At 43.8% G+C, this 13,013-nt stretch overlaps 1 protein-coding gene across 1 annotated transcript in view; it reads right to left on the bottom strand.

The window, feature by feature from the left end:
- Positions 1–11,999, bottom strand: part of LOC136115694 (guanine nucleotide-binding protein G(q) subunit alpha-like) — a 160,749-nt gene extending 148,750 nt beyond the window's left edge. Inside the window, exon 1 of the mRNA XM_065861900.2 lies at positions 11,811–11,999. Within this exon, the coding sequence (XP_065717972.1) occupies positions 11,811–11,946 (136 nt within the window). The 5' untranslated portion in view covers positions 11,947–11,999. The remainder of the gene's footprint in view (positions 1–11,810) is intronic.
- Between the last annotated feature and the right edge of the window lie 1,014 nt (positions 12,000–13,013).

The raw sequence follows: 13,013 nt of genomic DNA on the forward strand, positions 1-13,013 counted from the left end.
TTTCTGGCCTTAGAAGACAGCAATTGCTGCCTATGGAAACCTTCTGTCTGACTTTCTGCCCAACTCCTATTTACCCAGAAACAGGGGTTAAAATAGTTTCAGGCATTCTTATCCAACATGCTCTAAAATGAGCAAGAGAATTAACATTCGGATTAAAGACTTGAGAGTTTAAATACTCTCACAAATATAAATTGGGAGGATGGTTAGAGAGCAGTCCTGCTGGGGGTGCTGGTTGACATCAGGGTCAATAGGAGGCAGCAGTGTGCCCTGGCACCTTAGTGCAAACCACATCCTGGGGTGCATTAAACACAGCATAACCAGCTGGTCAAAAGAGGTGATTATCCCACTGTGGCCTCACCTTGAGTATTGTGTGCAGCTCTGGGCCCCACAATTTAAGAAGGATGTTAAGGTCCTTGAATGCATCCAGAGGAGGGCAATGAAGCTGGTGAAAGGGCTGGAAGGCATGTCCTATGAGGAGCGACTGAGGGCTCTGGGTTTGTCTGGTCTGGAGAAAAGGAAGCTGAGGAGCAATCTCATTGCTCATTGCTACAGCTTCCTGAGGAGGGGAAGTGGAGAGGGAGGTGCTGAGCTCTTCTCCCTGGCATCCAGTGACAGGATGCACGGGAATGGTTCAAAGCTATGTCAGAGGAGGTTCAGACTGGACATTAGGAAGCATTTCCTTACCAAAAGAGGGTGGTCAATCACTGGAACAGGCTTCCTAGAGAGGTGGTCAATGCCCCATGCCTGTCAGTGGCATTTGTAGCAAGAGGCATTTGGACAATGCCCTTAATAGCATGCTTTAACTTTTGGTCAGCAAAAGTGGTCAGGCAGTTGGACTAGATGATCATTGTAAGTCCCTTCCAACTGAGCTGCTCTATTCTTAAATTTAGCTTAAAACAAAACAAACCCAACTCACATTTATGTTGTTCCTAAAACTTCCTCAGTAACTCTTAAAACTTTCCAGACTATAGTATCACTTAGACTCATGTCATTCAGTATTAATGTATCTCATTTCTATGCATGGGATTAATACTTAAAGCCTGCTGTACACTTCTTTCATCTTAAAAATACCATATATATGGCTTCATAGTATTTCCTACATTCAAATCCTTCCTCAATTTTGATATTGCTTTCTTGCTCTTGATTCTTGCTAGTCAGACTTGTTAAATAAGTAGAGCAAATAAAAGGTGAATGTTGAAAAATGTCCATAATTTTATTAGCAACATCTGTTCATACAGTCTCATTCAAGTATGAGAACACATTTTTCTGAGTGTTATTCCATTCAGCAGAGGAAGAAACACACATCTACCTTATAATACTATTTTCATACCTTCCTGCAATTAATTCTGAAGAGAATGTCAGATTACTTATTACATGTTACAGGCTGAATAGAGACCTTCGGCTGGAACTCAGGAATAAAAGGAGAATTTATAACCTTTGGAAGAAAGGGCAGGCAACTCAGGAGGACTAGAAGGATGCTGTGAAGTTATGCAGGGAGAAAATTAGAAGGGCCTAAGCCCAACTAGAGCTGAGCCTGGCTACTGCTGTGAAAGGCAATAAGAAATGTTTCTATAAATACATGAGCAACAAAAGGAAGGCTAAGGAGAATCTCCACTCTCTGGTGGATGTGGTGGGGAACACAGTGAGAGAGGATGAGGGAAAGGCTGAGGTACTAAATGCCTTCTTTGCCTCAGTCTTTAATAGTCAGAACAGTTGTGCTCCAGGTACCCAGCCCCCTGAGCCAGAAGACAGGGATAGGGAGCAGAATGAACCTCCGATAATCCAAGGGGAAATGGTTAGTGACCTGCTACACCACTTGGACACCCACAAGTCTATGGGGCCAGATGGGATCCACCTAAAGGTTCTGAGGGAGTTGCAGAGGTGCTCACCAAGCTATTTTCAATTATTTATCAGGAGTCCTGGCTAACTGGGGATGTCCCAGTTGACTGGAAGTTGGCAAATGTGACCACCCGCATATAGAAGAAGGGCTAGAAGGAGGATCTGGAAAATTACAGGCCTGTCAGTCTGACCTCAGTGCCAGGGAAGGTCATGGAATAGATCATCTTGAGTGTCATGATGCAGCCCATACAGGTCAAGCAGGTGATCAGGCCCAGTCAGCATGGGTTTATGAAAAGCAGGTCCTGCTTGACCAACCTGATGTCCTTCTATGACAAGGTGACCCACTTAGTGGATGAGGGAAAGGCTGTGGATGTTGTGTACCTGGACTTGAGTAAAGCCTTTGACACTGTATCCCACAGCATTCTCCTGGAGAAGCTGGCAGTTCATGGCTTGGACGGGCATACTCTTTGATGGATAAAGAACTGGCTGGAGGGCCAGGCCCAAAGAGTGATGGTGAATGAAGTCAAATCCAGTTGGTGGCCAGTCACGAGTGGTGTTCCCCAGGGTTCACTATTGGGGCCAGTTCTGTTTAATATCTTTATCAGTGATTGGAACAAGGGGATCAAATGCACCCTCAGTAACTTTGCAGATGATACTAAGTTGGGTGGGAGTGTTGATCTGCTCAAGAGTAGGAAGGGTCTACAGAGGGATCTGGACAGCCTGGATCGTTGGGATGAGGGTAGCTGTATGAGGATCAACAAGGCCAAGTGCTGGGTCCTGCACTTGGGTTACAACAACCCCATGCAACCCTACAGGTTCGGGGAAGAGTGGCTGGAAAGCTGCCTGGCAGAAAAAGGACCTGGGGGTGTTGATTGACAGCCAGCTGAACATGAGCCAGCAGTGTGCCCAGGTGGCCAAAAAAGCCAGCAGCATCCTGGCTTGTATCAGGAATAGTGTGGCCAGCAAGACTAGAGAAGTGATTGTTGCACTGTACTCAGTGCTGGCAAGGCCCAACCTTGAATTCTGTGTTCAGTTTTGGGCCTCTCATTGCAGGAAAGACATTGAGGTGACGAAGAAAGTTCAGAGGAGGGCAATGAAGATGGTGAGGGGTCTGGAGTGGCTGAAGGAACTGGGGCTGTTTAGCCTGGAGAAAAGGAGGCTGAGGGGAGACCTTCTTGTTCTCTACAACTACTTGAAAGGAGGCTGTAGCACGGAGGGTGTTGGTCTCTTCTCCCAAGTAACAAGGACGAGAGGAAATGGCCTCAAGTTGCGCCAGGGAAGGTTCAGCACTGGAACAGGCTGCCCAGGGAAGTGCTGGAGTCACCATCCCTGGAGGTGTTTAAAAGACAGATGAGGCTCTTAGGCACATGGTTTAATGCTAGATTTAGGTTATGGTTGGACTTGATGATTTTAAGGGTCTCTTCCAACCAAAATAATTTTATTATTCTATGATTCTATTTAAAAATAAATGCTGTCTTTTATGAAATTGCCATTGCCTTTATAAACGAACAAAAATAATTTGAATTAGCTAAAAATACACAATTATTTCTGAACTATGTATACCCAAAAGTCCTTTCTCAAGAGATTCCTCTGTTCAGCATATATGTTTTCCTCTTGTATGAATTGAATATTGTTTTTAATGGAAAGCACAAATTTGGGAGTCCAAAATTAAGTTAGTCAGAATTCTTTGACTTGAGGTTCTAAGTTAATTTCCATTAATTACAATAGCTAACTTCTAAAGAAGGAAAATCAAAATAAACAAATAAACCAACGCACAAGAAAATCCTTTATAAGGGCTGAAAATCAAATATTGCTTTTATCATGCATTAAAAAAATTAATACGCTCTTTTCCAGCAAATGTGAAACCATGATATTACATTGATTTCAAGATGATGATTCATGTTTTCCTCAAAACCAATTATTTTTATCTATGGATGTATATGTCTACATATAATAGAATATATCGGTGTTTGTCATTCAGAATCAAATTAGATAACCTTTGAAATATTTTCTCCAAAGTAAGAGATACTTACCAATCTAGTTTCAACACACATCATCAAGATAAGTATGTTTGTTTTCTAATCATAAATACATACTGTTGTAGCTACCTAAAATTATTTTCAAATGTTCAGTGAGAGTATAAGTATGGATCAATACAAGATAAGAAAAGGCTGCAATGTTCTTTCAAAATAATTAAGTTTTCTGTTTTAATAAGGAGCAAAGAAAATAGCCAATTAGAATATACTCTCCAATATCAGCGTTTTTAAATTGTGTGCATAGAACTGAAACACACATAGTATCTGTTTACCAACTTATATAAGTAGAGGAGACTAATTGCACAGGTATTTCACATTACAGCAGGGAAGGAAAAGTCATTGTTGGCTTGATGGGGCCACTTCCTCTTCAAGTGTGTTTTTTTTTTATGTCTAAGTCTTTGCTAATTCACTGAGTTCTGCACATGAATCTTTCATTCAGCTAACACAGGTGTATATATATATATATCCTGTAGGATTGGAGGGAGGAAAAAAAAAAACAACAACAACATGACAAAACAACACACACACAAGTTTTCCAGTTAAGACTAGCTGCAATTCATGCTAAGTTCAAATTATTTACTGTGCACCTGTTTCCTTTGGTAACATAGAGAATGAAAGGATACTCATATTTGACACCTTGCTTCACTGACTCATCTGCTATTTCAAACAAGAACACCACCTTTGCCTTAAGAGCCATGTTTTGCATGTGTCACAATACCTGCAAGCACGATACAAAATAGTAAACGCTGCCAAGCCCTCCAAAATTTAATTTTGCTAAAGCTTATAGATATATAGACATAGCTAGCAAGATATTGCTAATTATTTTCTTAGATACTCATGATACTTTCCTGATGAGAAAAATAACACATAAGTATATACAGTGTACAGGCATAGTAGTGAAGGTTTATGGCTACAATCTAACATTTAGGCCCAAATGTTGCTTTCTGAGACCAGGCAAAACTTCCACTGATGAAAGTCAAAATGATATACACAGAAAGCTAGAGCACATGGCTCTTAATACTTAACAAATATGTACATACATGCTTAAAACACAAGCATGCAGAATACTGTACACTGTACACACCAATATAAGACACTAAAAACACCTCTTTTTTGTACTATAAGAATAAATGTTTTTACAACAGCAAACAGATGGATATGAACAACTTTATGCTTTGGAGAACAGTCATAAGGTTTTACAAAATATTCAGTAGTAATGAAATCCAGAAGAATTTGAAAAATACAGGAGATGAAAACCAAATTCAGCAGAGGACTAAATTTGGTCGAAAGCACTTAAACATTACAGCCAAGTTATGCTAGCTGAACTATTACTATGCCTTTGTAATACGCTTCGGTGCATATGTTAGAGTTCTCACTTTCTAGAATTACAATAATAAAAAAAGATACTTGGCTTAATTTTCATAATAGATTAGAACAGGACAATGACATTCAATGCAATACTTAAAGGTGGTATATGCTGTGGGATGAGACAGCAAGCACAGAGGGGGGAGGAGAAGCAGGCTCTAAACTGTTGAGCTTGGGGAGTGGGGTCTGATATGGTGAAGCTCACACAATCATATCCAACTGAGAAACATGCCAGACCAACCAGAGCAGTGACAAATATTCCTTAGCTGCCTCCCAAGATGAGAACCAGAGGGTCAACCACCTCAAGGGTACACACGCCTGTGGTAGATCTTTCTGCACCCCTCAGAAGAAACCTGCATGCTTGAGTACTTCCCTGAAGTGTCTGTACACCAATGCGTGTAGCATGGGGAATAAACAGGAAGAATTAGAGATCTATGCATGTTCGCAGGGCCATTGTTATTACAGAGATGTGTTAGGACAGCTCAAATGACTGGAATGTTGTCATGGAAGGCTATGTACTTTTTGGGAAAGACAGGCCAGCAAGGCAAGGTGGAGGAGTTGCACTTGATGTGAGAGAGCAACTGGAATGTATCGAACTCTGCCTAGGGAGGACGAAGAACAAGTTGATAGCTTATGGGTAAAAATTAAGGCACAAGCTAATAAGGAGGACACTGTTGTGGGTGTTTACTACAGGCCACATGATCAGGAAGAAGAAGTTGATGAGGCTTTCTACAGACAACTGGAAGTATCCTCACGATCATATGCCCTGGTTCTCATGGGAGACTTCGATCACCCTGACATCTGCTGGGTGGGCAACACAGCTAAGCACGCACACTCCAGGAGATTCGTACAGATCGTTGGTGACAACTTTTGGACACAGATGGTGGAGAAGCCAAGGAAGAGAGGTGTGCTGCTAGACCCTGTCCTAACAAACCAAAAAGAACTGGTTGGAAATGTCATGGTTGGGGGCAGCCTCAGCTGCAGCGACCATGAGGTGGTGGATCCTGCGTGGAGGAAACAGGGCAATAAGTGGGACTATAACCATAGACTTCAGCAGGGTGAATTTTGGCCTCTTCAAGGTCCTACTTGGAAGAATTCAATGGGATAGCACTCTAGAAGGTAGGGGGGTCCAAGAGAGCTGGCTTATATTCAAACATCACTTCCTCCAAGCCCAAGACTGATGCATCCCTATGAGGAAGAAATCAAGTAAAGGAAGTAGGAAGCCAGCATGGATGAGTAAGGAACTCCAATCAAAACTCAGGTGGAAGAAGGATGTTTATGTCATGTGGAAAAAGGGACAGACCACCTGGGAGGAATATAAGGAGGCTGTTAGAGTATGCAGGGATGCAGTGAGGAAGGCCAAGCTCCACTTGGAAGCAAATCTGGCCAGGGATATCAAGGACAAGAAGGGCTTCTTCAAGTATATCAGCAGCAAAAGGAAGGTTAGGGAAAATGTAGGTTCGCTGCTGAATGAGGAGGGTGCCCTGGTGACAGATGATACAGAGAAGGCAGAGCTACTGAATGCCTTCTTCACTTCTGTCTTTACTGCTAAAACTGGCCCTCAGGTATCCCATATCCTAGAGACAGAAAAGAAAGTTGGGCAAAAGGAAGACTTTCCCTCGGTTGAAGAAGATCAGGTTAGAGATCGTTTAGACAAACTGAACATACAGAAATCCATGAGCCCTGATGAGATGCACCCACGAGTGCTGAGAGTTAGCAGATGTTATTGCAAAGCCACTCTCCATCATCTTTGAAAGGTCTTGGAGAACAGGAGAGGTGCCTGAGGACTGGAGGAAAGCCAACATCACTCCAGTCTTTTAAAACGGCAAGAAGGAGGACTCTGGAAACTACAGGCCAGTCAGCCTTACCTCCATCCCTGGAAAGGTGATGGAACAGCTTATTCTGGACATCATCTCCAAACATGTGGAGGAAAAGGTTATCAGGAGTAGTCAGCATGGGTTCACCAAAGGGGAATCATGTTTGACCAACCTGATAGCCTTCTATGATGGTATGACTGGTTGGGAAGATGAGGGAAGGGCAGTGGACATTGTCTACTTCAGCAAGGCTTTTGACACCCTCTCTCACAACATCCTCATAGGCAAGCTCAAGAAGCATGGGTTGGATGAATGCATGGTGAGATGGATCATGAACTGGCTGGACGGCAGAGCTCAGAGGGTTGTGATCAACATTGCAGAGTCTGGTTGGAGGCCTGTAGTTAGTGAGGTTCTTCAGGGGTTAGTATTGGGTCCAGTCCTGTTCAACCTGTTCTCATCAATGACCTGGATGAAGAGACTGAGTGTACCCTCAGCAAGTTTGCTGATGATACCAAACTGGGAGGAAGGGCTGACACACCAGAGGCTGTGCTGCCATCCAGCGAGACCTGGACAGGCTGGAGGAGTGGGCAGAGAAGAACCTGATGAAATTCAACAAGGGCAAGTGCAGGGTCCTGCACCTGGGGAGGAATAACCCCAGGCACCAGTACAGGATAAGGGTAGACCTGCTGGAAAACAGCATTGTGGAGAAGGACCTGGGAGTTCTGCTTGATGACAGATTGACCATGAGTCAACAATGTGCCCTTGTGGCCAAGAAAGCCAATGGTATCCTGGGGTGCATTGGGAAGAGTGTGGCCAGCAGGTCGAGGGAGGTGATCCTCCCCCTCTACTCCGCCCTGGTGAGGCCCCATCTGGAGTACTGTGTCCAGTTCTGGCCTCCCCAATTTAAGAAGGACAAGGAATTACTGGAGGGAGTCCAGTGGTAGGCTACAAAGATGATTAGGAGCCTAGAGTACCTTTCTTATGAGGAGAGACTGGGTCTGTTCAGCCTAGAGAAGAGAAGGTTGAGGGGGAATCTCATCAATGTTTATAAATATCTCAAGGGTGGGTGTCAAGAGGATGGGACCAGACTCCTTTCAGTGGTGCCCAACGATAGGATGAGAGGCAACAGGCACAGACTGAAGCACAGGAGGTTCCATCTGAATATGAGGAAAAACTTCTTTACCTTGAGGGTGCCAGAGCACTGGGACAGGCTGCCCAGAGAGGTTGTAGAGTCTCCTCTGGAGACATTCAAACCCACCCGGACACATTCCTGTGCAATCTACTCTAGGTGAACCTGCTTTAGCAGGTGGGTTGGACTAGATGATGTCCAGAGGTCCCTTCCAACCCTAACCATTCTGTGATTTTAATGTTTAATTATGAAGAGGTTTTCTTTTTTAACTAAGACTTTAAAATACTCTTAGCATGCAAAAAAGTTACCCAAAAATTACTTTCAACATTTGAAACTCTTTCATCCCATGGAAAGTTAAATGATATCATTATTAATACACAAGAAGGGTGCACATAACATAGCATGTGTCATACAGTAACCTACACAGTTAGGAGGGAAATACTTCACTTTGCAAGGAAGCACTATAATTTCTATAATTTGAGGGGAAGGGGGAAATCGTCTTTCCTGACCCAGAATTTTTTTATTTATATTCACTTCACATTTGCATTTGTATGTCTAATTTTTAAACAAGAAAAAAATGTGGCATAGATATGCTCATTTGTTCCTTAAAATCTTTTGAGTTAATACCTTTTACTTTGCACTTGCAAACAGTCCAAAGAGCATGCATGGTCAAATAACACCTCTCAGCTTACACTGTGTTTTCTCCTTATGATTCAAAGATATACCTTTGTCCCTTGTTCAAAAGCCTTTAACCCACTTAGGCTTTGAATTCCAACAATACTTTTCAAAGTGGGACTGAGGCACTGGCATAAAACAAAGTTAAGCAATACTGCTGCTTTCAGTTTTGAGGGACAAAGATATGTAATAGGATAGTAGAGGTCAAGTTAATTTAAAAAAAAAAAAGATTGTAAGCAATTTCAGACATTTATGTTCCCTGTCTCACCATTTTAATTATTATTTTCCTATTTTTAAAATGGTTTTGTCCATCTTAACCATATGGCATCTCAACAAATGACTATGCTGGGGAAGCAGTGAGAGTGACTGAAAGAAGTACTGTCAGATACCTAAGAGAAACCCAGTAATTAAAACTTTTTTTTAAGTTTTATTGTGGGGGTTGCTTTTTTTAATAAATTTTAATAAATTAAAATTTGAATCTTTATCCAACCTCGTGCTTCACTGCTATACTGTATTTTACAAGATGAGATCATTAACTGTTAAAAGGCTGCACATGCACACACACTTTCAATCAAATATATTACTGAGTCTGATGAAGTACAATATGAAAAACAGTAACAATTTCTATACTGGTTTCTACTCAAATACAGATATGCTATTAAGTATGAAGCAGAATGATTACCCCCCACCCCCCCGAAAAAACCTCTAGGCCAATGGACAACTATGGGCATGCACACACCCCTTGGTCAACAGACGGCCCTTTTCTTGACCAATTAAAGAACTTGGTTGAGAGAAGTTTCTAGACCACTATCATAAATGACCACAGCTCAGATTCAACTGGGGTATAAATGGAGCCTGCCAGAGACCCCCATTGAGTTGGTCTTCCTAGGAACAGCAGGTCTGCAGCCAAAGACTCTCCTCCTTAGACTGGGACACTCATCTAAGGAAAGTTCCTCCAGAATTAAGACACCTTGCTTTATTGGTAAGCAATCTTCTGGGTACCCTTGAGAGTCCTCATTTTGTAGGAGTGGGAAGATGCACATTTTGAATCATTACTCTAGAGTTTTGGGATCTTATCAGTTGTGTAGTAATTGAACTAACTGGTATCTGAATCTGTCGGAGTGCTGAACAATTTTTGAGAAGCCCTGTTTGTAGTTGGTTGTCCGCTAAACAGTTCTGGTTAGAATAAAGTCTGTTTGGAGCTTATTGCCTGCCTAAATTGACTTTTGGGGTGCCTCTGTGACAACATCTTCAGAAGCATATGGTTTATACTGATTTTGCAGAAAACGTTCATACAGACAGTTGGTAAGTTTTCTCCAAAGCTTTCGAAGTGATGGTTTGTTATCTATTTGGTCTAAAGTAATGCCACAATTAGGCCCTAACCTACCATTACCTAACCACACACTTAATGTTACCAGTGGATGGATCTAAGAATACAAGTTCTGCACTACTGATTGCAGAACCAAATCTCTGAATGGTATATGTTGGTATCATTCAATAAGTTTAATGCATTTTTTAAAACTTCGGATAAACCTCTAGCATTACTGCAAGAAAAACAGGAAATGCAGAAACAATTTGGACCTGACTAACAAGTCAAATGTCAACTGCCTCTTCTCCTCTAGCAAATGTATATAGTTAAGTAATTATACTTAAACAACCATATAATTAAACAAATGCAAGCTATATGTCCTCTATGTTTGGTTTGGATTTTGAAACAGAAACAGCATACACTTCCATCAAGCAAAAATTAAACCAAAATGAGACAGAATGTTATTACTGGTAGCATTGTATTTGTCTCTATCCCTCATTTTTTCACATCAGTTAAGGATCCCAATACCTTTCTCTATATATAGGAGACCAACTGTTTATTTAAAGTAGGAAATAACATATTCATAACCAAGCACTGAAATAAATTCAGACTTCCTTTCAACTCACCTTATTGAAAAGGCAGTTTATTTGCCCAATACAAACCATTACTTTCATGTACATGACTCAAGACAAAAGTCTTTGGCATAAACACCCCACATCTACTTGGAACATTCCTATTCATCCACACACTAAACACTGGTGCAGACATATTTCAAGGCCTGCTAGTGTAAGGCAGAAACTGTATTGCTACAAGAACTACATGATGTTGTAGAGCACATCAGATATAGACAAATTCCTATTAAACAAACATTGCCTTTGTACACTTGTGGTTCCAAAATAACAACCTCTGTTTCATTTAAAGAGAAATGATACAATAGATTTTATTTTCTGAACAGTGGGTGGATTCCAAAGTATTAAAGATCCTGTTATCCTCCAGCATACTTAAGGTTACTCTTCAGCTTCATGTGTGCATCTGGGTCTTTATGGTTTCTTTCACCTTTTGCTTTACACACACACACAAAAAAAAAAATCAGTCTACAATCTGAGCATAAGCACCTTATCCCAGTTTGCCTCATTAAATAAAAAAATCACAATTAAAAAAATGCAACCAGTGGCCCAACAACCTTTCTAAGGCTCACAGAACAATGCGGATATTAAAGCCTGTCACCATCAATCTGCAAAGCAACTCCCCCTGCGAGTTCTTTCATTAATCTGCTTCCTTACCATCACTCTCCTACGCCCATGGCCGATATTCCCTCAAAACCCCCTCACTCACCAGCCATCCTTTCCTTCTCCATTTTGGAAGACCCACCCATAGGAACCACAGTTATTTGCGCAGCTACAAGCGCCTCGGCGAAGCCTGCACGCAGGCACAGCGCGGCGGCGGAGGAACGACGAGCAGGTCACCGCCGCCATCGCCACGGCCGTTCCGTGGCGAAGGTGGCGAGCGCCCCGGGGTAAAGTGAATCGATACGCCATGTAACGCACCGGTGGGGCTAGCCAGAGGGGTGCCGGAGCGGTGATGTTCAGGCTGCACCCCCAGTGGCACTTAAAGCGTGTATGCCGACGGCAGCCCACACTCACCCAGCAGCAGCAGCTTCAGCTCCCGACGGGCGTCCCGCTTGTCCCGGCGCAGCTGCCGTTCGATCTCGTCGTTGATCCGCCGGGCTTCCTTGGCTTCCTCGCTCAGGCAGCACGCCATGATGGACTCCAAAGTCATTCTTCCTAACTGGTTCGGACACAACCCCCAACCCCCCACCCCCCACCCTGAAAACGCGCGCGCACACACCCCACCAGAGCACCAGGCCCGGGGGACACAGACGCTCTCTGCCTGAGAGCCCCCACCCGGGCACTGCAGAGCAAGCGCAGGGTGCTACCTCAATGCCACACACGGACAAGGAGAAAGAGAGGGGAGTCCCGGCAGCACAGATTCCCCGTTCTCTGTCTCTAATAGTCGCCGCTTCCAACTCCTCCTCTCCTCTGAATTATGCACCAAGCAACATGAAAACATCCACCATAACAGCCTCGGCGGCAGCACTGATATCTAAGCGAACTAAGCTGCTCGACACAGACACCCCTCTCCCTTCTTCCCTCACCGCTACCTCTGCCACCGCCTCCTCCTCCTGCAACCAACGCGGTCCCCGAGTGTCACTCACAAACTACACCCCCACTAAAATGCTAATGGCCGCTAATCCCTCCCCTCCACTCACACACACTTCCCGGTCGCTCCGTCAGTCGTAAAGCGAGAGAGCTCGGCTCCTCCGAAAGTGGGCAAGCCTGCCGCCGCCCGGCAATTTCAGCACGCGCCTGGCAAAATAACTTCCTTACAAAGGACCTTTCTTCCAGGCACGGTCGCTCGCCCCTCTCGTGGGGAGGGCTGCTGCTGAAGAGCTGTTGCGGCTCGTTCCTGTACTGACAGTAAGAAACAGAGAAGAGGCGGGTAGAAAGGAGGCCACCAAAGAGGAAGAGAAGGCAGAGACTGGGACACGTACACTGTGAGACCAGCTCGCCGGGCTATTCAATGGCTTGGCTCCGTGAGCGTGGTGAGGCAGAAATATGGCGGACTCCCTCTCTCGCTGCCTCTCTCACTCTTCTGTGCCGCTGCGCGCTGGAAATGAGCGGCTAGTAGAATCAAGAACTCCCGGGATGCTGCTCCCGACCAAGCCCGGCGCTCGAAGGCCGCCCCTGCCAGGCCAGCAGCCGTCGGGGTGGGAATGAGAGGGGAGTGAACGGACTCTCACAACAAACGGCTGCGAAGAACACAGCCTTCTCTTATTTGTCCTGTAG

This window comes from Patagioenas fasciata, chromosome W (assembly GCF_037038585.1).
Source record: "Patagioenas fasciata isolate bPatFas1 chromosome W, bPatFas1.hap1, whole genome shotgun sequence".
In the NCBI taxonomy this organism is placed as follows: Eukaryota; Metazoa; Chordata; class Aves; order Columbiformes; family Columbidae; genus Patagioenas; species Patagioenas fasciata.